The sequence below is a fragment of the Oryctolagus cuniculus genome, chromosome 8 (genome assembly GCF_964237555.1).
Source record: "Oryctolagus cuniculus chromosome 8, mOryCun1.1, whole genome shotgun sequence".
Lineage (NCBI taxonomy): Eukaryota > Metazoa > Chordata > Mammalia > Lagomorpha > Leporidae > Oryctolagus > Oryctolagus cuniculus.
Genome location: NC_091439.1, coordinates 85,244,509 through 85,270,428, shown reverse-complemented (window position 1 = coordinate 85,270,428; position 25,920 = coordinate 85,244,509). Strand labels below are relative to the sequence as shown.

At 37.1% G+C, this 25,920-nt stretch overlaps 1 protein-coding gene across 3 annotated transcripts in view; it reads left to right on the top strand.

Moving 5' to 3' along the window:
• The window catches only part of CFAP299 (cilia and flagella associated protein 299), a 730,672-nt gene that overhangs the window by 281,233 nt on the left and 423,519 nt on the right, over positions 1-25,920 (top strand). For all 3 annotated transcript variants that reach the window (XM_002717091.5, XM_070047979.1, XM_070047978.1), the window contains one exon: positions 15,263-15,353. In XM_002717091.5, coding sequence (XP_002717137.2) covers positions 15,263-15,353 — 91 coding nt within the window. The remainder of the gene's footprint in view (positions 1-15,262; positions 15,354-25,920) is intronic.

Below are 25,920 nucleotides of genomic sequence, written 5' to 3'. Positions count from 1 at the left end.
ATGCTTCATTGCTTTTACTGCTGGTCGTCCCCTTTCCTCCTCTTCCTTCTTCCCTCCCCCACCTTCCCCTTCCTTCAAGTGAATGTGGGCTTTTAACACAGTGGTGGTCTCAGTGTAGTTGATTGTTGCACATGGCTGTTGACTCTCAAGATAGTGCATTCCAAGAGGAACTGGCATGACATTATTTTCATGTATTCCATACAAAACTGTCAGATCCGAGGAGGAAACTGCCTTTTTGCTAGATAGTCCCTTCCCCATTCCTGCATGCCCCACCGCTCTGAGCACCCAAGTGCCCACCCTTACTGGTGATCCTTGTCACCCTGTTCAGTTGTTGAGAAGTACAGTATGGATTCAGGTTGACCGTCTTTGGTCTTTGGTGTGGAGTTGTCCCCTGGAATTTCCTTGTATCAAACTTTCCACTTTCTGATGTAGTAGGTTTCAAAAATTAGACAAGCCTACTTATGGAGATTGGACATACATAGCCCATGGATGTCAAACCTGAAGATCTGCAGTTTTTGAATGCCTACTTTGATCAAGGTGCTATAAATGACCAGCTGCAAGCAATACATAGAATGTTAGGGCTGACTCTTCTGAGGTGGGGGGAGAGAGAGAGAGAGAAAGAGAAAGGGAGAGAGAGAGAAAGAAAGAAAGGGTCCACTGCTGTGGTGTAGCAGGTAAAGCTGCCGCCTGCAGTGCCAGCATCCTAAATGAGTGCTGGTTCAAGTTCCAGCTGCTCCACTTCTGATCCAGCTCTCTGCTGTGGTTTGGGAAAGCAGTAGAAGACGGCCTAAGTCCTTGGGCCCCTGAACCCATGAGGGAGACCTGGAAGAAGCTCCTGGCTTTGGATTGGCCCAGCTCCAGCCATTGTGGCCATTTGGGGAGTGAACTAGAGGATGAAAGACACACACTCTCTCTCTCTTTCTCTCTCTCTCTCCCTCCCCCCCCACTCCCCCACTCTCCCACTCCCCCACTCTCCTCTGCCTCTGCCTCTCTGTAACTCTGCCTTTCAAATAAATAATCTTAAAAAAAAAAAAAAAGTCCAGGGGTAGACACAGCAAAGCAAAGTTTGTTTCCTTGCTTTCTGTTGTTTCATTTCATTGTGTAAGTGTAACAGAAGATGTGATCTAAGTCAGGATAAAAGATACAGTTGCCTCCCAGAGGAGAATAAAAGTAAAGTTATATTTTAATGTGTTTTTGGAATAAAATCAAACACATTTGGAGATTAAGAACATTTATTTTGTCTCCAAGCAACTCCTTTCCCTGAAAGTGTGAGTACATCTTAAGCTGCATTTAAGAACTAACAAGAGAGAAACTTGCCAAATGTACAAACAAGGAATTCAGAGACACTTTTCATATGGAACATAAGCTGTTTTGTCCTGTCAAAGAAAAGCAAAGTTATTCACCCAAAGAAGTATAGTTTGATTTAAAACACTATGTATCATAGGACACCCACTTGAGTTTTCCTCAATAAAGAAAATGAGCAGGTACAGCTGTTTAGTGTCAATGTTTATACTTCTTATCTTTCTTTTGTGTGCTTCTGGTGGTTGAATTTTTTCCGAGAGATTCTGATAGCTTCTGTATACAATTGATAATTTAAAAATTCCTTCAAATATAAGAGGATAGGTAAAGTTGTGCCATACTTATTTCAGTGGAAAATTGATCCTCATTCCTTCTCACCAATAAGTGACATCTCATTTCTCAAGTAATATTTTCTGAACGATATCAGAATATGAAATAGAAAGAGAGGGAGGGAGGGAGGGGGAATACCTTCCATTTGCTGGTTTATTCCCCAAGTACTTAAAATACCAAGGGCAGTCAAGGCTGAAGCCAGGATCCAGGAATTCCTTTCAGATCTCCCACAAGAGTAGCAGGGACTCAAGTACCTGGGCCATCATCTGCTGCTTCCCAGGCACATCAGTAGGGACTTGGATTGGAAGCAGAGTAGCCAGGACTTGAATTAGCACTCCACTGAGGGATGCAGGTGTTCCTAGCAGCGGCTTAACCTACTGTACCACAATCCCCACCCCAGCATCATATATAAAATAGATCCAAATAAGAAGTTTAAAATCTATAATGATTAAAGGATAAATACTTATATAGTCATATAAGAGAATATGGTGAAAATAAGGTATAGGTACATGCATCAGCATATATGGAACATAAACATATTCATGAAAGAAATATATTACACATATACTTTGTGATTCCATTTATAGGGAGTTCAAAAACAGGAAAAAATGAAATATATTTTCCAGTACATACTTAGATGATAAAAGGGAATAACAATTGTGGAAGTTAGAGATGAAGACAAAGAAAACACAACAGGAATAAATGTTGTAAATCCGAAGAATGTTTGCCTGTAGTGCAGGAGGTGAGAAGGTGGATTTGTGAGCAAGCGCCTGTAAGGTGTGGCTATTTTTCAGTATCTATTTGTTGACCCAGGTGATGAATTCCAACGATGGCCTTGTAATAGTTTATTGACTCTATACTTCAGTTTTAAACTGTTTTTATGTATGCTTGTTATGTTTCACACTTAGACAAAAATTAAAATTATCATTAGTTTTTTTTTTTTTTTTTAAAGATTTATTTACTTGAAAGAGTTACAGAGAGGCAGAGGCAATGAGAGGGAGAGAGAGAGAGAGAGAGACAGTTCTTCCATCTGATAGTTCCATCCCCAGATGGCTGCAATGGCTGAAACTGCCCATCCGGACTCAAAAGCTTTTTCTGGGTCTCCCACGTGAGTGCAGGGGCCCAAGGACTTGGGCCATCTTCTACTGCTTTTCCAGGCCATAGCAAAGAGCTAGATCAGAAGTAGAGCAGCTGGGACTCTAACAGGTGCCCATGTGGGATGCCAGCACTCCAGGTGGTAGCTTTTCCCACTATGCCACAGCACCTATTTCAATATAAGTGTTTTGACATAAATTCATAGTCAAGGAACAGGAATTTTCTCCATGCTGTTTGAGGCAAATCTCTACCATCTAATACATTTGGGTATTTTTGTGATGGTCTGGCTTAAAATTGTTTACATGTTGCCAAGGAGAGCTAGGAAAGAACAAATAGCCCTACTTGCATGTTAGGAGCTGAAAATGTGACTACATCTCAAGAGGGATGAAAGGAAACTTGTCATAGTTCAGAGTTGTGCCTAAGAGGTGATAAGGCAAGTGAGAAAGAATGTTGAAAGAAAAAAAGGCTGGTGCCGTGGCTCCTAGGCTTATCCTCCGCCTTGCGGCGCCAGCACACCGGGTTCTAGTCCCGGTCAGGGTGCCGGATTCTGTCCCGGTTGCCCCTCTTCCAGGCCAGCTCTCTGCTGTGGCCAGGGAGTGCAGTGGAGGATGGCCCAAGTGCTTGGGCCCTGCACCCCATGGGAGACCAGGAGAAGCACCTGGCTCTTGCCATCGGATCAGCGTGGTGCGCTGGTGGCAGCGCGCCGGCGGCAGCCGTTGGAGGGTGAACCAACGGCAAAGGAAGACCTTTCTCTCTGTCTCTCTCTCTCACTGTCCACTCTGCCTGTAAAAAAAAAAAAAATAGAAAGAAAAAATATAGAATATGTGTTCTGAAATGAGAAAGAGCACACTGAGGACTGATGTGTCCCTCCTGCCAATTCATATGTTGAAAACCTAACCCCCCAACATGATGTTATGTGAAGTGATTAGGCTTAGATCAGTCATGAAAGTGAGGCACTTACCTTGCTAATTCAGGATGGAATTAGTGCTATTGTTAAAAGAGGCACCACAGAGTTTTTCTTGTTTTTTTTTTTTGTTTGTTTGTTTGGTTTTTGTTTGTTTGTTTGCTTTTTTCTACCACTTGAGAACACAGTAAGAAGGTAGCACTCTAAAAGCTGGGAGGAGAGCTGTCATTGATCGGAACTTGTCCACGATGTCATGGTAATCTCAGATGTCCAGCCTCTGGCACTTGGGCAGGATACATTTTACATTTGTAACACTCAATGGATGGTATTTTGTGACTGGAGCTCAAACTCACTAATAAGAAGCAAACATACAATAATATCCTGAGAGAAACAATGTAAAGATTTACCAGTGTTAGAGAAACTAATGAAATACTTTATTTGAGGAAAAGTAGGAAAATTTTCCCTCCTAATTTTTGTAAAGAACAAAGAAAATTGTATCTGTTTTCGTGGAGGCAATGTCCAAACAGTTCATCTCTTTCAGAGTTAACAGAGGTATTTTATATCAACATATACTGAAACATCACCTATATTTAATTCTCAAATGAATTATCAAAAATATATACATTGGGATAAATAAAATCATGTTTTATCAAATTTGCAAATATTTTCTGTTTAGACTCTAAAAATTACAATTTGTATCAGGTAATATAAACAGAAACACAAATCACCCTTTCAATAAACTTACACATGGGATATAAAGATATTTCTAAATATTAATTTTTCATAGGTAAATGTGCTTATTTCTTAAGATAGCATAGTTTTTTGTAATACACTGATATTAATCTTTTTTAAACTTTTTATTCTGCATTAAATTTTTCCAAATTGAGTATGCAAGGAACTAAGGAACAGAGATTGAATTACATATTCAAACCAGTGCTAATGAGTTGAATATGAATTCTAGAAATACAAAATGTAGGCTGTGTTGGAGTTCATTGACTTTAAAAGAAATGATGACCACCTCAGAACAGAACAGTGGATCAGAACTTCAGTCTATGCTGGAATGATGATTGTGACTAATTAGCTTTTGTCAAGTTCCTAGGACTACTGAACTCTGATAACTACCAGGAGCGTCTACCTATCCTCTCCCTGGTGTCCTCCTGATACTTCAGGTTTCTTCTCTCTTGTGAATTCTCATTGTTTTCATAATGTAAAAACATTGTATGTAGTTATGGTGCTTTGTTATTGTACAGCTTTAGTTAAGTAGAATAAAGACTTAGAATCAGTGAGATCTATATTAAAAGCTGAATACCAGTTGATTATAAGTTATTTAATCTCACTGAGTTTCACTTCAACTTTGAAGGGAAATAGATCACCTTTTAGAGCTTCATTTGCTCTACTTGGAAGTTTCGTCAAGTGCCTAGCATACAGCCTAGTACAAAGACAATACTCAATGGGGATAAAGTGTTGCCACTTGATTTAGTTATACAAAAACCACTTATTAGATCACATCTTAATGATTAATCCTTGCCTATTAGAACATTCCAATTATACATTTAAAATTATACAATGATTAATGTCACAAATTATGAAAAGAATTTATCTTTAAAATAAGTAGGGTAGGGGGTAGGCATTTGGCTCAGCAATTTAAGATACCACTGGACATGTTAGAATACCTGGTTTGAGTCCTGGCTACACTTCTGATTCAGTTTACTGTTAATGCACACCCTGGGAGGTAGCAAATGATGGTACAAGTATTAGGGTCTCTATCACTCATGTGTGGATATGGGCTCTCAGCATTGAGCTGGCTCAGCCTGGCTTGATGCAGCTGCTTGGAAGAGTGAGTCAGTGAATGGAAGATGTGTATGTTACTTTCGAATAAAATGATTGTAAAAAATGTAAAAATAAGCAAATGTTAAAAAATTCCTTGAAAATGTTTCTCCTTTAATAGATTTTCAATTTTTATGTTTTTCTTTTTTTTTTCTTTGTTAATATAAGAATGGGAACATGTATGATAGAATACACAAACAATATACTTAAATCATAAAACCAGTAGCCTAAATTGTTAAGGATTAAGAATATGTGCAGAGTCATTCATGTAGGATTATATAAATACCTTTTGCTAAGGGTTAAACATGGTAAAAATAACTTATCCATATGACTTTTACCACATTTTGAAAGTGTTGTGGAATATAAACAACAAAGATGGAGTATTTGCATTTATAAAACTTATAACCCAAAGTTTTTGTAACAGACCTACTTCACTTCTTGAGGAAGTAAGTCCTTTTGTAATATTTACTTAAGCGAGGTTTTTCAGGTCACTGTTAAATAAACCTACTTAAAAAAAAGAATAATGCATGTTAAAGATTTAAGAATTCCTCACCACATACTGCATTAGCATTTCTCCTTTTCTAATGTTTTGTCTCACTGAGAAGTTCAGGTTTTCAGTCGTAAGGATAATTACTTATTTTTCTTCTTCTGCAAATAGCTGATGGGCTACAGACACTTATCCTTTCAGTTCCCAACTTATATAACAAAACTTCTGTCTTCCTTTTACAGTTTATGGCAAATGTGTGTGTATATAAGACCTGAATAATCATACAAAAGGAACAATTTTATCTTTTTTTAAGATTTATTTATTTATATGAAAGGCAGAGCTACAAAGGCAGAGGCAGAGAGAGAGGTAAAAAGAGAGAGAGAGAGAAAGAGAGAGAGAGAAAGAGAGAGAGAGACCTTCTATTCAATGGTTCGCTCCCTAGATGACTGCAATGACCAGAGCAGTACCAATCTGAAGGCAGGAACCTGGAGCTTCCTCCGGGTCTCCTATGCGGGTACAGAGGCCCAAGGAGTTGGGCCATCTTCCACTGTTTTACTAGGACATAGCAGAGAGCTGGATCAGAAGTGGAGCAGCCAAACTTGAACCAGTGTCCATATAGGCAACGACTTTACCCACTACACCACACCACCGGCGCCACAATTTTATCTTAATGTATTTCAGTATAGTAGTCACATTTCTTAGAATTATTACACATTAATAACATTTGGTGGTTGATATTGCACTATGCCACTTTAAATGGGGGTGGGCATTGTTTTGTAGTGGGTTAAGCTGAAACCTGCATCCCACATCACAGTGCATGGAGTCAAGTCCTGCCTCTGTTTTCTACTCTGATTTTAGCTCCTTTGTCAACGGTAAGTTGGAGAGAGGCACTAAGATGGTGTAATAGGGAGGGAGCTTATTGCTCTGGTCTAGGGGAAGACAGTTAACAAAAACACAGATTACAATCTCAGGGAAGAGTTAGAAAAAGACAGAGGAAAATCCATGCAAATTAGATGGACACTGTGGATCTATGTGGAGAATGCACAGCTTAGGACATGCACAACTCAGGACACCAACAGCTGAGAGCATCGGCACCAGCTTTGGAAAGTGACGTGATACCAGACTGTAGAAGCCCAAGCCACTAGTGATAAAGCTGCTGGAAGTGCCATGTGTGAGTCGGGCTTGGAGCCCTGTGGGGAACAGTATACCTGATAACCTACAGGGAAAAAAAGAGGGCTTATTTCTCCCTGATCACCCAGCATCAGTGTGCTGTAACTAGCTGAGAGCAGGCAGGCACCATTTTGGACATATCTCTTCTCATGCAGCAATCAGCTGAGTGAGAGGAGATGCCTGAGTCTGGCTGGGAGAGTTGACAGGACACTGGGTGCTCTTGACTATGGAAGGCTTGTGTGCTGGGACTGTGGAAACACTGTGGCTGTGGTAGAGGGTGCAGGAATTGGCTGGGTCTTTGGGCAGTCACTCTGGGCTGCTCTACATGCTCAGGGCTCCCTGATTCCCTTGTGAGGGTCATTGCTGCAGGATCCATACTCACACCGAGGACTGCACAGATCCTTTGTGTCATTCTTGTTGCAGCACAGATGATGAATAACATACCCACTGGGGCTAGTGCCTATGCATTGGTCTCCTTGGAGGAGAGGAGGTTAGTGTGAGACTATGCTAACAAAGCTGAACAAACCTACTTGCTTATTAAAAAAAAATATTTACGACACCTAATTTGGGAGTCACCTTGGCTACTCCCCTCACCCTGGAGCACTGAAGAGAGCTGCCTGGCCACACCCAGCACATGCCTCAGGGTATTCATTGAAAGAGCAGATACTCCACTAATCCACAGAGGCATAGACCAAAGATAAAAGCCATCACTGGGGAAAAAAATAAATAAACCAACAAGTCTCCCCACAAATGCCTAAAAATAAATGGAAAAATTCAAGAGACAAGAAGACAACATGAAACCCCCAAAGGAACACAATAGCACCTCAATACTAGAATCTGAAAATGAAGAGATTGAAGAAATGCCAGTAACAGAATTCAAAAAATTGATCATAGGATTACTTAGGCATAATCAGAAGCAAAACCACGAACTAAAGAAATCTATACCTGACATGCAAGGAAATTTTTCTTGAGGCTAGCACTGTGATGTAGCAAGTAAAGCAGCTGCCTGCAGTGCCGGCATTTCATATGGGTGCAGGTACAAGACCCAGCTGCTCCTCTACTGATCCAGCCCTCTGCTATGGCCTGGGAAAGCAGTAGAAGATGGCTGAAGTCCTTGGGCCTCTGCACCTGTGTGAATGAACTGGATGAAGCTCCTAGCTCCTAGTTTTGGATTGGCCCAGCTCTGGTTGTTGAGGCCATTTGGAGAGTGAACCAGAAGATGGAAAATCTCCCTCTCCCTCTGCCTCCCTATAACTCTGCCTTTCAAATAAAGAAATAAATCTTTTTTTAAAGAATATTTTACTCATTAAATTCAGATTTTAAAGAGAAATCAAAGCAAAATTTTGGAAATTAGGAATTCAATAGAACAAATAAAACATATAGTAGAAAGCCTTAAGAACAGATTCAGTGAGGCAAAAAAAAAAAAAAAATACCTGAGCTAGAAGATAAAATCTGAAAAAAAAATTTTTTTTTGACAGGCAGAGTGGACAGTGAGAGAGAGAGAGAGAGAGAAAGGTCTTCCTTTTGCCGTTGGTTCACCCTCCAATGGCTGCCGCGGCCCCGCTGCAGCCAGTGCACGGCGTTGATCCGATGGCAGGAGCCAGGTACTTATGCTGTCTCCCATGGGGTGCAGGGCCCAAGGACTTGGGCCATCCTCCACTGCACTCCCTGGCCACAGCAGAGAGCTGGCCTGGAAGAGGGGCAACCAGGACAGGATCCGGCGCCCTGACCAGGACTATAACCCCATGTGCAGGGGCCGCAAGGTGGAGGATTAGCCTAGTGAGCCGCGGCGCCGGCCAAATTTGAAAATTTTACAGTCAGACCAAAAGGAAGACGAAATTAGAAAACAGAATAACAATGTTGGAGATCTCTGGGATACCATTATACAACCCAAAATACTGGTCTTAGGAGTTCCTAAAGGCATGAAAAGAGAGAATTGATTAGAAAGCCTTTTTAGGGAGGGGGGCTGAGAGGGTGGGTACAGTTGGAAGAATCACTGTCATTATGTTTCTAAAGTTGTATTTATGAAATGCATGAAGGTTGTATATCTTAAATGAAAGATTTCTGGGGAAAAAAGATGGTTGTAGATGCATGAATTGATTTCTGGGGTCTCTATTCTCTTCCATTGGTCTACATGTCTTTTTATGTACAAGTTCAAGGCTGTTTTGATTACAACTGTCCTGTAGTATGTCTTGAATTCTGCTATTATGATGTCTCCAGCTTTGTTTTTGTTGTTTAAGAATGCTATAGCTATTTGAGATGTCTAATGTTTCCATATGCATTTTAGCATCATTTTTTTCTAGATCTGAGAAGAAGATCATAGGTATTTTGAGTGGAATCATATTGAATCTGTTAATTGCTTTTGCTAGTGTGGACATTTTGGTGATATTAATTCTTCCAGTTTGTGAACATGTAAGATTCATCCATTTTTTGTGTCTTTTTATATATCTTTTATTTATTTATTTGAAAGTCAGAGTTACACATACACACACACACACACACACAAAGAGAGACAGAGAGAGGGGTCCTCTATCGGTTGGTTCACTCCCCAGATATCCTTAGTGGCCAGAGCTATGCTGATCTGAAGCCAGGAGCTTTTTCTGAGTCTCCCACGTGGGTACAGGGGCCCAAGGACTTGGGCCATCTTGTACTGCTTTTCCCAGGCCATAGCAGAGAGCTGGATTGGAAGTGGAGCAGCCGGGACTAGAACTGGTGCCCATATGGGATGCTAGTGCTTCAGGCCAGGGTATTAACCCACTGTGCCACAGTGCTGGAAATATATATCTTCTTTAATGTTTTGTAATTCTCACTGTAGAGATTTTTCAACTCCTTGCTTAAATTTATTCCAAGGTATTTACATTTTTTATAACTATTGTGAATGGGACTGATCTTATATATATATATATATATATATACACACACACACACACACACACACACGCACATACAAAGGCTATTAATTTTTCTGTGTTGGTTTTATATCCTGCAACTTCACCAAACTCTCTTAGATATTCAAATAGTTCTTAGTGGAGGCTTTTGTTTCCCTTTTATGTAGTATTGTGTCATCTGAAAATAGGGGTAATTTGACTTCCTCCTTTCCAATTTATATTCCTTTGATTTCTTTTTCATGTCTAATGGGTCTGGCTAAAATTTCCAGAGCTGTGTTGAATAGTAGTTGTGAGAATGGGCTCCCTTATGTGGTTCCAGATGTTACTTGAAAAGCTTCCAACTTTCCCATTCAATGTGATGCTGGCTGTGGGTTTGCTGTTTATAGCCTTGATTGTGTTGAGAAATGTTCCTTCTATACTCAATTTGCTTAAGGTTTTTATCATGAAAGGTTGTTGTATTTGATCAAATGCTTTCCCTGCATCTCTTGAGGTAATAATATGCTTTTTATTCTTTAGTTTGTTAATGTGATATATCACATTTATTGATTTGAATATGTTGAACCATCTCTGCATCCTAGGGATAAACTCCCTTGGTCAAGGTGAATGTCTTTTTCATGTATTGTTGGATCTAATTAATGTTTTCTTAAGGACTTTTGCATCTATGTTCATCAGGGATATTGTTCTATAGTTCTCTTTCTCTAATGTATCTTTTTCTGCTTTACGAATTAAGGTGATACAGGCTTCATAGAAGGAGTTTGGGAGGGTTCCCTCCCTTTAAATTGTTTTGAATAGCTTGAGAAGAATTGGAATTAGTTCTTCTTTTAATGTCTGGTAGAATTCAGCAGTGAAGCTGTCCCATCCTGGGCTTTTCTTTGTTGGGACAGTTGTTATTACTGATTCAATCTCCATGTTGTTTATTGGTCTGTTTAGGTTTTTTGTGTTTTCATGATTCAATTTTGGTAGGCTGTTTGTGTCTAGAAATCTGTCCATTTCTTCTAGATTTTCCAATTTTTTGACATAAAGCTATTTATAGTAATTCCTGATTATCGTTTTTATTTCTGTGATATCCAATGTTAAATCTCCTTTTTAATCTCTGATTTGGGTCTTTTTCTTCTTCTTCTTTTTTTTTTTTGGTTAGTTGGGCCAGTAGTATATCAGATTGTTTATTTTTTTAAACAAACAGCTCTTCATTTCATTGATATTTGCATCTTTTTTGTTTCAATTTTGTTCGTTTCTTCTCTAATTTTATTTCTTTCCTCCTAATTTTGGGATTGGTTTGTTGATTTTCTAGATCACTGAGTTGCATAGATAGGTCATTTATTTGAAGCCTTTCCACTTTATTGATGTAGGTGCTAATTGCTGTAAACTTCTTTCTTAACACTGCTTTTTCTGTATCCCATAAGTTTTGATATTTTTTGTCATCCTCATCTATTTCTAGGAATTTTTAAATTTCCATTTTGATTCCTTTTATGATACACTGTTCTTTCAGGAGCATGTTGTTCAATTGCATATTTTCTAGAGTTTCTTTAGGTGTTAATTTTCAACTTCATTCCACTGTGATCATAAAAGATACCTGGTATGATTTCCAGTGGCTTATTGAGTTTGCTGAGACTTGATTTATGGCCTGGCATATGGAATATCCTAGAGGAATTTCCATGCACTTATGCAAAAAATGTGTATTCCTCAACTGTGGGATGAAATGTTTTGCAGATTTCAGTTAGATCCATTTGGTCCATAATGTAGATTAGCTCTGATCTTTCTTTGTTGATTTTTGGTCTAGTTGGTCTGTCCATTGATGAAAGTGGGATGTTGAAGTATTCTATTACTATTATTTTGGAGTCTATGTCTCCCTTTAGATCCATTGACTTTTTTTCAAAATAGAATGCATCCTAGAATTGGGTGCACATACATTTACTATAGTCAAATATTTGTGTTGAATTGATCCCTTAATCCTTACATAGTTCCCTTCTTTGTCTCTTTTGACAGTTTTTGTCTTGAAGTCTATTTTGTCTGTTATTAGGATGGCTATAACTGCTCGTTTTTGCTTTCTGTTGGCATGGAATATCTTTTTCTATCCTTTCAGTTTCCTTCTGTATGTATCTTTATTGGTGAAATGTGTCTCTTGTAGCAGCAAATAAATGGCTCTTGTTTTTTAACCCATTCAGCCAGTCTTTATCTTTTAACTGGAGAATTTAGACCATTTGCATTCTAGATTATTATTGATAAGTAACCATTTGGTCCTACCATTTTTCCATAAACAGCCTATTATTTACTTTTGATTTCTTTTGTACTTTATCTAGGAGATTTTCTGCCTTCACAGTCTTTCATAATGATGACTTTCATTCTCTGTTTCTGTGTCTAGCACATCCTTAAGAGTCATTTGTAGGTTAGACAAGTTGTGACAAATTCTATCAATTTCTGTTTATTTTGGAAGGTCTTTCTTTCACCTTACCTTATAAATGATTGCTTTGTTGGGTACAGTATTCTGGGTTGACAATTTCCTTCAGGTGTTGGACTCTGTCTCTTCATTCTCTCCACGCTTGATGGTTTCTGATGAGAAATAAGCTGTTAGTCTATTTGGGGATCTTCTGAAGTAATATGTTTCTCTCATGCAGATTTTAGAATCTTTTCTTTATGTTTAACTGTTAAAAGTTATATTTGAATATAATGTTAATATAATGTTCAAGTTATATTTGAATATAATGTATTGTGGTGCAGATCTTATCTGATCGTATAGACATAATGTCTTGTAATTGTAAACAATGGAAATTTGGGTAATTTTTTCCCTCTTGCATAACCTAAGCAAGTCCTTACTGGTACAGTTAGAAAATTAACTTTTTTTAAAATTTATCACAAAGAATTTCCACAATATTGTGATTTTTAAAAGAGAACTTAAGAAGACATTAGGTGAGAATTGACCAAGTAAAAAAAATTGTCCTGTTAAAAATAGAAAAATGATATGTTTCTTTTGAACAAGTGGCTGAGAAAATGAGTTTTATATTTTAGAAATTTAAGATTAGAGCAATGCATAGGATATATAGTAATATAGAATTTTCACTTTGGACAGATAAATTGTTTTAAAAATCTCAAATATCTGATTCTCTCCTTTGGTACTGACTAGTGGTTATTTTTCATGTTCATTTAGGTGTCTGAATTATTAGTTGATATTGATACGACAAGACAAAGTGCATCAAGCTAGAAAAGAAAAAAACAAGTTTTGATAAGTTAAAGGATTTTACCTCTAGATGAACACAATGACCATTAGGTTGCATATTATTCATAGCTTTATTGATTTAATGAAACATAGTGGGGATAGCACCTTAATTCTTCACAAAGAAAAATCACTAGGTCCATTTTACCTCTTAAATACTTACCTAACATATCCTTTCCTTCCTGAATTTGCACTACTGCTTTGAATCAGATATTTAGTCTTGCAAAGGCTTTGGAATAGTTCCTAATTAATCTCTTCAGTGTTAATTTCCTTCACTTTCATTTCTCCAAGCTGAACAAATATATTGCTTCTAACACACAAATTTGACCATCCTATATCTTCTTTTTTTAAATTTATTTGACAGATACAGTCAGACAGTGAGAGAGAAAAACAGAGAGAGAGGTCTTCCCTCCGTTGCTTCATCCGCCAAATGGCTGTCACGGTCAGAGCTACGCCGATAGGAAGCCAGGAGCCAGGTGTGGGTGCAGGAGCCCAAGCACTTGGGCCATCCTGCACTGCCATCCCCGGGGCCACAGCAGAGAGCTGGACTGGAAGAGGAGCAACCAGGACTAGAACCCGGCACCCATATTGGATGCCGGCTCCGCAGGCAGAAAATTATCCAAGTGAACCACAGCGCTGGCCTCAACCATCCTATTTCTTTACACAAGACTTTTGTGGTTCAACACATTCTATGTAGACAGGCTACAAATGCTTAAAGTAGGATCCAGACCTGAGCTGAGAGGTATTGCACTTTAGTGGTTATATGAATGACTTCTAGGACCAGACTTCCTGAGTTTAAAGTTAGGCTCTGTTCCTATTACCTGTGTGTCCTTACTAAATATTTATAACAATGTATCTGTAAAAGTGTTAAATTTTATTAATATTTAGTCTGCCTCAATTCCTGCATTTACTTTTTGCCAGCTCTGCTATAACCTAAGATTTTCTTGCAATTTTATGTCTGAATTTTTTGTTTGTTTCTTTGTAGTTACTCACAGCGCTCTCTCTTCTACCCTCCAAACTGGCTAGTACTGTCTCATTTTTTAACATTTAGTTTGATAATAATTGCTTTCAAATTAATATTAACTAACTTTTTATTAAAATGGTAGCATCTCTCTCTTATGAACTCTTTCAATACTCTGTTTATGTCTGTTGAATCAGTTACCAAATAGTATGCCATTGTATTTATATAGCAATTTATTTTCTCTGAGATCTCAGGCAAAATGAGAGCAAGAATTACATATTATTAATCATCATGCCCTGGCACAGTACCTGGTACATAGCAGACACATAATGAAAAAGATTGTGGAATATATAGGAAATTGTTGTATAAAAATTATTTCACAAATAACTCTTGAAATCATTCCTCACTATGTTGTGTACTAGTTATTGAGAGCTTTGTGATATGCTTCCTTTTAAGTTTATTTTTATATGAATTAATTTGGTTCTTAGGTTCTTAGCATTTTCTTTTGTTTGACAAAGATAAGTCATCTTCGTTCCTATTCTTGCCCTAATTCTTCACTGAAAAGCTAAAATTACCTTTCTGATCTAGTAATTATATTGGCTTAGGCATCTAGCATTTGAATTTCTTTAAATTAATAAATGTTATACTTCAAATATAGGCAATTTAAATTTATGCCAAGTGGGGAGTATAAATACATTAACTTTTAATGATATAAAAAGAACAAAATGAAATTAATTCTATATAGCTTAATATGGAATGTATGTTGTTTATTGCTCGATCCCAGTTATTTATAAATAAAGAATATAACTGCATGAAATTAAATTGAATCAGGTAGATCATTAATGATTGTTCAAGCCTACTTCACAGAGTTTGTGGAAAAATAGAATTAAATGATGAGTTAATACTGATGCAAGAGAATTTTGAACTCCATGAATAATTTTTTCACAATACACATTTTCATATTATGTTTATGGCTTTCATATCATAAGCAAAGTGTCACTCTTACTAAAGAAGCATGACTGTTGCCGCAGAGTGTTTTAAGGAGTATCTGTTAGCTAACGTGTTATAACTGAAGACTTATTTTTTAAAGGACACTGACGAGTGCTGGTAAAACTCTGCAAGATAATTTTCTGAAGGCCCTGGCAGTGAGAGAAGAAGATAACCTTAATGGGAAAATCAGCGTGAGTACACCCAATTTAAAACATACACATTAAAGGTACCATTAACATGAATAATGCAGTTTTTAATATCTTTCCTGAAAAGCGATTCAAGAGGAATAAATATGACTATTATGTATATATTATGGAAATATATGTATAAAGTTTTAATATTCTTGTTTACATTCATAAATTGAGCCAAATAATTAAAAAAATACTTAGGATTCAAACATTTGTGGCAGAGAAAATGCCTGTAGTGGAAGACTGGTTTTCATTTCCAAATTTGCATTAGGCCTGAATTGAAATATCGAGCTGTATTTCAGCCCAGTTCTGTGTTACACTCCCTAAGTTGCAAACCCTTCTCCCTGGACCATTAAGTTTGGTCCTTTGGGTACTTGATTTTTTTACAACTTCTGGAAATAGCATGATGGCCTGCTTTATAGACCTACCTTGGGAGATATAATGGAAACCGCATAATAGAAAGACTTGATTTTAAATCATGCAAGGTGAACTTGCTTTTGCTTTTTATAAATGTGTTCTCGATCAAATATGTAAAGGTTAGTAATATTATTTGGCATAAGGATTTACTTCCACCATTTGTTAATATAATATTAGTAAAAAGAGTGTTTGTAAGTCTTAAAATGTTTAAAATGAATTTTAATAAAAACGGGACATGTTCATGCTGAAACTGTAGTAAGTGATTGATTCCCAGGAAAATAACTGGAAGTAGTGTGATGAAAAATTTAGCATAGTAGAAAAATGTGTGAATAAGAGGCATTTTACCAACAAAAAGCTGTAATTTTCCTATCAGGTCCATTGATAATTTCCCATGCAGATAAAACCTTCAGTGCACTCCAAAGAGAGAAAAAAAAAAATCATACCTTGGTTAAGTAATTGAGTGGAATTAACCCATATGAAACAGGGAGAAATATCTTGTAGTTAGGAGGCTGAGAGAGGTCTTCAAAAGGTAAGTAGGGAAGTATATGTAAAGTCTAGGCTCTGGAGGGCTTTCCGAATCACAATAAGATTTGGAATTTATCTGAGTTTTAACAGAAAGCACACTCAGAGGGCAGGAAAAGGCAGACAAATGTATAATAGGAATCTACATTAAGGGTTTTCAAGAAGGAGCAAATGATCATCAGTGATAAAGCAAGGTAAAACCTGAAAAAATACCCAATGTGTTTGACTACATGTAGACTTTAAAGATTAATATTTAACAAAAACAAATTCCACCCTCTAGAGGGTAGAAATCAGATTCCACAGGATCCCGTATAGTTAGTCTGTAGAGCCAAAAAGCATAAACATCTTCGGAGACCCTAAGAGACCCACATTTTAACCATAATTGTGTATTTCTTCTAAAAATATCTGCTTTACTGCTCTGCCATTGGTATCTACTTTGATAATAGATCATCTCCTCATTTACTCAGATCACAAGTATATTAATTATTAGACTTTATTATCTCACACTCATGCTAAATGAATTCCCAACTCTCTTACATATAAGTGAAGGCAATACACTTTATACCATTAGAGCTATCATTTACTTTTGTTAAAATCACCATTATAACTTAAATAAATTGCAGTAGCCTCTGAATGATAAGCCTGTGTATTTTCCTGCCTGACTCCCATTCATTTTTCAATCACTCAGCATGTAATTTTTTTTTTTTTATCTATTCAAGTCTGGAATAGTTCTAATCACTGACACGTTGGGGCAATGTGGAATCCTTGACATTTTAGACACTGTAAATAGAAATAAAATAAATACAGTAAATGAATTCAGCTCTGGATAGATACCATGCAGAGCATAACATTAGAAAAGTAAACATATACACAGATATTTTACAGAGAGTGATTAATCATTTTTAATTGCTGTACAGAGGAAGATCACTTTGAATAGATGACATTTGTTAGAACTTGAATGAAATGAAAACCTGGTTACAGAGTTAGGAAGGAGCATTATCCCAAGAAGGAACAAGCAAATGAACAGCAATCATGGCATATTTAATAGGTGATGAGATGACCCGAATTCTTGGAATATAGTTATTGAAGATACTTAAAGACAAATGAGGTCAGAGAGAAAGTCGGAAACTAGATCATGTAGATTTTAAGAAATTTCATTTTCGCTTTTTATTCTTTTAACGTAAGAGAAAATCACTGGATGATTTGAATCATAGAAGTAACTTGATCTGATTTTCCCTTTAGAAAGAATGATCTCATTGTTATATAGGGTGGGAAATATGGGAAGGATAAGAACAGAGCAGAAAGAAACTAGTGAGCTCTTGTGATAAGCCAATGGGAGATGAAACTCTCAGAGCAGAGGGTCACAGTTGAAATGGAGTGAAGTCCGTGAATCATATCTGTGTTTTGGAAGTAGAGCAGACAGGACTCATAGGTGGAGCAGATGTGGAATATTGAAGAAAGAAGAAATTAGGATGACTTCTAGGTTTCGGGGCTTGAGCAAATAGATGGATCATGGTGCTACTTACAGATTAGGGGAAATCTTGAGGAATGCATATTTCAGTAATCAATCATGAAATAGTTCTGTTCTGATTGTATTAATTTTGTGATGCTTATCGGATATCCAAGGTAGGAAAGTTGATTTGTCATTTACATATAAATGTTGGTTTGGAACTTTGGGGAAAATTTGTGGCTAGAATTCTAAATATGAAAATTAAAAACATCTAAATGGTAAGTAAAAGTATGTAAAGATCTTTAGGATATGCCAGCATTTGGAGATCCAGAATGAATCAGTTCTGAGTGATAACTACAAACATGAGGAGAAGGAAAATTTTCCAAGAAATTTTTTCATCCTGTCAAATACTGGTGACAGGTTAAATGAAATGATGTGCTTGTGTCCCATGGCTGCTACCATATACCGTGCCACTTAAAGCTTCAGAAATCTATTCTTTCACATTTCTAGAGGCCAGAAGTCTGAAACCCAGATGTCAGCAGAACTATCCTCTCTCTGAAGGATCTTAGAGAGAAACTGTTCCTATCCTTTTCTTAGCTACTAGTGTTGCTGGCAATCCCTTGCATTGTTCAGTTTGTTAGATGCATCATGCTGATCTCTGCCTCTGTCATCATATGTTGTTCTGCCTATATGCTTGTGATTGCATCTCTGTTTTCTGTTTTTATAAAGACACCAGTCATATTGGACTAATGCCCACCTTAATTGTGTGTGTGTGTGTGTGTGTGTTTATATATATGTATCCTATTTCCAAATGAGGCTACGTTCATAGGTACTAGAAATTTAAAACTCATAATATCTTTTTGAGGGACATACTTCAAACCATAGCAAATGATTAAAAATGGTGAGATACATTGATTTCTTTTGTGAGGGTTGTTTCACTGGAAGGGTATACGTACATGGCTTATTGAAGCAGATTAAGAAAAGGAAAGGTGTGTTAGTGAAGATAACTTATTAAAGAATTTTTGCAGTGACATCATCATAGACACTTAGTGAGGAGTTGGTTTGCGATCAGGAGTGAAGAGCATTTATTTTGTCTTAGGATAGTTAATATTCACTTATATGTCAATTAGTATCATCAATTAAAAAGGGGTTATTGATGGTATAGAGGAGAAAGAGAAAAATCACTGCAGAGGACTTCTTTTTGAAAGATAAAATCCAGAGCAAAGATTTGCCTTTAATAGGGGCAGAAAATACTTATTCTACTGTAGGAGGGAGGAAGGTGAATGGGTACATCTGTTATGGAATTTGATTGATTTGGGTGGGGAAGGTGGTTAGCCCCACATTGAGTGGATCTGTTTATTTTGCATGTTGCTCCAACCAATCTTTTATATAATTATGAGATTTTTGCCCTAGGAAAGCTTGTTGCCCTTTAACTTTTACTCAGTATACTAAATAGGTAACATTTAATGTTGGTTGGGTGGTCACTGACTTGGAACCTGGAATGTTCTTGGAATCATAACTTACTCTGAGAAAAATCTTTGGTTTTTTTATTTGGGCTTTTGAACTTTGACTGTTACTTTGTAGAGTATGTAGTATAAATCACGGATCCATTTTAGTTTTATCTTTCAATTTTCTTGTCTTATGTTTGAATGATCCCGAATGGTATTTTAGCAAACTATTGATAACAGAGGACAGCACATGTTAGATAGATCTAGTGATTAGAACCATACACTTACTTAAAAGCCATTTACTGAATGGATAGGCATTTAAGGTTGTTGTATAAAATACGTGATATTCATGAGCCTTGAACTTTTTAAATTCAATATACGAAAATATCAAACATGAGTTGTATGAGACCTATGGATACATATAACCAAATAGCCTGAACTCTCCAAGGGAAATAACTATTTCCCAATCATTAAGATTTTTCTGCATAATGTGGGAGTACAAAATAAATGGAGGACTTCAACTTGAAGGCACATTTGCTACTCTTTTTTTTTCTTCTTGCTGAAAACACATAATGAAAAAATTGTGACGTAGTTTTAGAGTCAGTAGTAATTCCATAGCAATTTTATGGGGTAATTTAAATGTAGCTAGAAAATTAGGAGACTAGATTTTCTGTTCCACACTTACAACTTTTTGCTTTATGTGGTGACCCCATGTTTCAGAAACTATTTAGCATAACTTGATTTTTGTTTTGAGTGTCCTGTTTCTCCCTCTGGTCAAGGCACTGCAAAAGTGATTCTTAGTTTTCTCTATTTAGTCCTTGAATTTACTCTCCTATGGAGACTAGAGCTCTGGAAAACAGCATTCTCCTCTGCCCCCATCCCCATGGGTCGCCACCCCAGAGCTTTCAATACTCAAGTAGTAGTGTTTGCTTAGAATATGCATTCACACTTCTGAGGCCTACTGCTTTGATATCTGATCTCAGGGCTGTGCCCTGGGAGGGAATATGGTTTAGGTAAGTTGAAACTTTATGTAACTGCTACTCAAAGAATAAAAATTCCTGAAAATTTTACTTCCTTTAAACGTTTTGGTAGTCAGTGGTTCACATGCTGTTGGCATAGTTACTGTTTAGATAAACCATTTTCTAACAGAGCTTATATTAAGCATGAGGTAATATGATTTAATTCAAGTCAATGTAATTTCACAAATGCCTTCCAATTTCTTATGTGTATGTATGCATAATGTATTTGTATATATTCTGTATGCACACATATATAAACACACACATTTCTTTAAATATTTTTCAAAATACTATTTTAAATTACTATTCCATGTATTTAGTTTAGATAAAACTTTGAACTTTAGGAACAATTCATTTACAACTATATTTAAAAGGATTTTTATTACCTGTGTAATGTTTCAGATGACAAGCATAGTATGCATTTTTGTTAATATTATAACAAATTTATTTTAACTGAGCCATTCATGTTTGAAAATATTTCAACTTCATGCCTCATTTATTTCAGTTTTTAAAATTCTTAACAGGTTAAGATTATTGATTTACCATTTCCTTCTCATTTGTAAGTAGATTTATTGTTTCCTGAGAAAGTAGTTTTCTAGTTGCTCATGCAATGGCGTTTTTAACAGTGCCACCACAGTGAGGCATTGATAAAGTATGTACTTATGACAAGTGCTTGGGAAAGCACATTAAACAGGTTTGAATCTAGATACTCAGAAACTCATATTTGTAATACATGGATTCAGGTGATCACGAAAGATTCACAGAGTTCCAAACACATCGTGTCAATATGTAAGGTACTATAGAATATGTGATAGAAAATTAATGAATTATACAGCTTAGATATTCAATTTGGACTGAGACTGGGAATTTTTTTTTTCATTTTAATTCCTGAAGTATTTTAATAGAAATAGTTAAATTGCAGTAAATGCTTGAATAAAGACTTGTTATCTTGAGAGCATTTCATAAATATGATAAAGACTAAGGAAAATCTTAGAAGTCCAGATGTGATGACTGTGCAGAGAAAAAGAGAGATGGAAATGAAAGTACAGATGGAAAGTAAGTTATTATTCTGAGGTAAAAATTTCCATTTCCTTATCGACTACTCTGAGTGAGATATTTACATAATTGACCAATCTGTTTTCTCTTCTACTTTGGTGTCTCTGACATAATTACCTTAGTCTGAAAAGAAAAAAACTTTCGTTGTTTACTTACTATCTCAGTGTCTTTCTTGTGCTGATCTTGTACATACACTTTTCCTGCTTCTATTCTGCAATACATATTTTCCCGTAGTGAGTCATTCAACCCATGACTTCACTGGCTATATGTGTATTACCGCTAAACCAGTGGCCTAGATCTTTGCTGTGCATTTGACCATTAATTAATTAGATATGGAAGAAATGGTGGTAACTGGCTTTTTACCAGTCATTGACTAGCTACTTGGGATATACTGGGTGTTGTATACCTATGGAGTTTAGAGATGTTTTTGGAAGAAAGAGAATAATTAAGTATGCAAACAAAGGGAAATTTCTACTTAGACTGGTGTTATGAAAGCAAAACACAAAACCTCTGTGTAAAAGTTGGTTGAGGGATGATATATTCAGACATAGATGTGTCCTCACAGAAATGAAGGCGTTAGTATGCCTTTAGTATAGACAGTAACTGTGAATGTCTTATAGATGTATGAAGCAGATGCCAGTAGTTGCATTGCAAGGTCACATAAGAGGAGATAGCTGCTTGAATCAGGAAGGGGACAGCATAGATGAAGAGAAGACAATCTGAGAACTATTGTGAAGATAAGCTTGGCATTTTGTGGTAGTAGGATGTGACCATGGAGGTTGTTGGAGGCAAAGCAAGTGGCTAAATGGATGGTGCTGACAGTCTTTGAGATGTGGCACGCTCAAAGATTAGGAATTGAGCATAGATGTGTTTGATTGTGGATATGTTGAGTTTGAACTGTCTGTGGACAAAAGAAGGTGTTGTAAATATTTAAGGTGGTAGGTACATTAATTAGCCTAATTTGATCATTCCCAATAGATACATGAATCAAAATATCACATTGTACCATATAAATATATGCAATTCCTGTTTGTCAATTAAAAAATGAAACTTGGGCCAGTGCCGCGGCTCAATAGGCTAATCTTCCACCTAGTGGCTCCAGCACACTGGGTTCTAGTCCCAGTCGGGGCGCCGGATTCTGTCCCAGTTGCCTCTCTTCCAGGCCAGCTCTCTGCTATGGCCTGGGAGTGCAGAGGAGGATGGCCCAAGTGCTTGGGCCCTGCACCCCATGGGAGACCAGGAGAAGCGCCTGGCTCCTGCCTTCGGATCGGCGTAGTGCGCCGGCTGCAGCGGCCATTGGAGGGTGAACCAACGGCAAAAGAAGACCTTTCTCTCTGTCTCTCTCTCTCTCACTGTCCACTCTGCCTGTAAAAAAAAAAAAAAAAAAAAAAAAAAAGAAAGAAAGAAACTTGAAATTTTGAAAGGATATTGAGATGTTAAGTAGGGAACTAATTTAAAAGATCTGAACTCTAAGGCTGATCTCCATTTTCCTCTACCTCAGTTACTTAAATTTAACCTATAACTAAACCAATTTTCTTACCTTCTTTCAGTCCTCAGATCTCATGTCATGTTAGTCACCAAGCCTAGGTCAATTATACCCTATAAATATTTCTCAAATAAATATGTTGTAGGAGGCAAGGAAGTCAAAGCGTTCAGCAACAGCCACAATAGAAGGGATCTGTTGCTATGCTCAGTTGCATGGACAAAGCTGTGAATATGACGGGTATCCTTGAAAGAATTTAGACAAATGGTTAATGTGATCAGTCATGCACTGTAAGAATTTACTAGGTTGGGCCAGCTCTATGTTGTAGTCAACTAAGTCTCCACCGGTGGCAACCGCATCACCTATAGGCACCAACTCGTGTCCCAGCTGCTCCTCTTCTGATCCAGCTCCCGGCTTATGGCCTGGGAAAGCAGTGGAAGACAGCCCAAGTGCTTGGGCCCCTGCACGCACCTGGGAGATCCAGAAGAAAGTCCTGGCTCCTGGCTTCAGCTCCAACCATGGCAGCCATGTGGGGAGTAAACCAGCAGATGAAAGATTTTTCTGTCTGTCCCTCTCTCTGTCTGTAACTCTACCTCTCAAAGAAATAAATAAAATCTTAAAAAAAAAAAAAAAAAAAGAAAAAAGAAAACAAAACAAAGCAAAACAAAACTAGGTGTGGGCCTTTTGCCTAATGGTTAAGACTCTGACTAGGATGTGTCAGAGTCCCTGTGTTTGATACCTGGCTTTCTCTAGTTTCCTGCTAATGTAAATCTTGAAATGCAGAAGTGATGGTTCAAATACATGGGTCCCTATGTGGGAGACCTGGATCAGGTTCTTAGTTTTGGCCTGGCCCAGTCCTGGCTGTTGTAGATATTTGAGGAGTGAACCAGTAGATGGGAGCTATTCTTATCTGTCTTTTTCTCTCTGTCTTTCTGCTTCTCAAATAAATCAATAATATACTGGAAATAGTATGTGGAGATAAGTGATCTGTGTGGTGGGAAAATGAAATAGGAGATAGGGAGGTCAATGGAAGAGGCCATGGAAACAGTTCAAGCAGTAGATTATGAAAGAAATGATAGAATTAATGGTGAGAAAAAGATGTATTTCACTGATAATAGATAAAATCTGCAAAGCAAGCACTTTGTTTTGATGTGGAAATGGAGTTATGGAGAACTAATCACATGTTTCTACTTGGGGACATTAAATGTAGCAACTGGAGTAGCTAAACTCAGGTTCCAGATTCTTCATTAAAGATTGATACATTTTCTAAGCCATAGTGTCTTGCTCCATAATGGGGAATTAATAGAGCTCCCTTATCTTAATATTGATTATTAAAATAGGTTTTAAATAATTTTTATCTATTTTCACTTGATGTGAAAGAGAAGCAAAGACAAAGACACAGACAGAACCAACCACTGGTTCACTCTCCAAGTGCCAGCAACATCCAGGGTTGGAGCAGGTTGAATCCATGAGTCTGGCAGTCAATCTGGGTCCCTCATGTAGATGGCAGGGACCAAAGTACTTGAGCAGTCATCTGCCTCCCTGGGTGCACATGAGCAGGAAGCTGTATTGGAAGTGAAGGAGCCAGGACCTGATCTATCCACTCAGATATGGGATGAGGGTGTCACCAGCAGCATCCCAACCACTGTGCTATATGTCCTCTCCCCTCAACGAAAGCTTTTTAAATGCTCGGTGTGCTTCATGATATATGATGAATACTTAATAGGTAATATAGTTTTTGCTAATCAAGTTATAAACTGCTAAAACTGTAATTGTAAATAAAATAGATATAGAAAATATGTAATATTTCTGTTGATAGTTTTTAATGGAAATATGAAATAGGATTGAATTTTTCATTAGACAGGATGGTTGAAAGGATTCTTTGAGATAATCAGTTGCCTGTGGATTTTATTATGGATCTAACAATTGTTGATCAATGGCAAGGAATCAGGATATCAGAAACTGCAGTCTGTTTTATTAATGTTCTACTCTGTGTAATATTTTGCCACAAAGATGTGTAAGTCATGGACTCTCCCTACAGTCTAACATAACAGGATTACGTAACTTTTTTAAGTGGCTAAGTAGCTGAGAGGGAGGGGTCTTATTTTTCAGAATGGCATTAAACTAAGAATCTTTGATTTGGTGAATGGGAAAAAAACAAAAATAAAATTCCTTTCCTAATCAGAGACTCAGGAGGATTATAATGAAAGGTCACATGCTGTTCTGGGTGGGGCCTATTGACGCTTATTTTCCTTCTGAGTGTAGACTATGTAAACAGGCTGAGTAGTTTTGGCTTTGAAATATGCATTATTGAAGCTGGTATAAAAACACTGCTTACAGCTTTTCCTTGAGAGTCATTCAAAGGAACCACTGTACCAAGGTCAGGAAAACCTATGAATTAGGCCATTCCTAATATACCCATTTCCTGTGTTGAAATCTCCATGAAACCTAAGATTGCGTTGTATATGACCAATAACATTGTGCTGACATGATCTTTTCCCTCCTTGCTATTTTCCAACTTCTATAAAATGTTCCCTTTCAAGAAAATGAAGGCATTATACAGATGTTTATTTCCTTTTTAGTGGAATCCATGCTGTCCACTAATAAACCCTTATGGAAATTATATGACTCATACAATCTAACCTTCATTTTAAACAAATTACATCAGTGTTTGGAAAAATAAAATGTCAATCAACTTCCATTTCACTAGAAAAAGTATAGTTGAATAGATACTTAATTTTTTTTAAATTTTCAGGATAAAATGCAGTACAGAGTGAGTGAGAAGTACAGGAAAAATGGAGGTATTAGAACTATATTATCCAACTTGGGTTGTTGGGTTTATCTCTGATTACTAAATTGCAGATTTTCAACACTAAACAGCCTGGGTTTTCCCAGTCCATAATATGAGGATAATAATTTTCCCACTGATAAGGTATTTGTAGAATAAAATAACACATTGTGTAAAGCATACATATTCTTAATATTTAGTAGGTGTTTAATAAATTATAAATAATATGTACTGTTTTAAGTCAGGTTTCCTAAAACAGACCGTAAGATGTAGTTTTCAATGCAAGGTATTTGTTGGGAAGGTTGTGTCACAGGAAACCTGTAAAGGTAGGTGGGAAGCATGATACACAAAAGAAGCAGCTAGGGAGAGCTGTGGTTTCAATGGAAA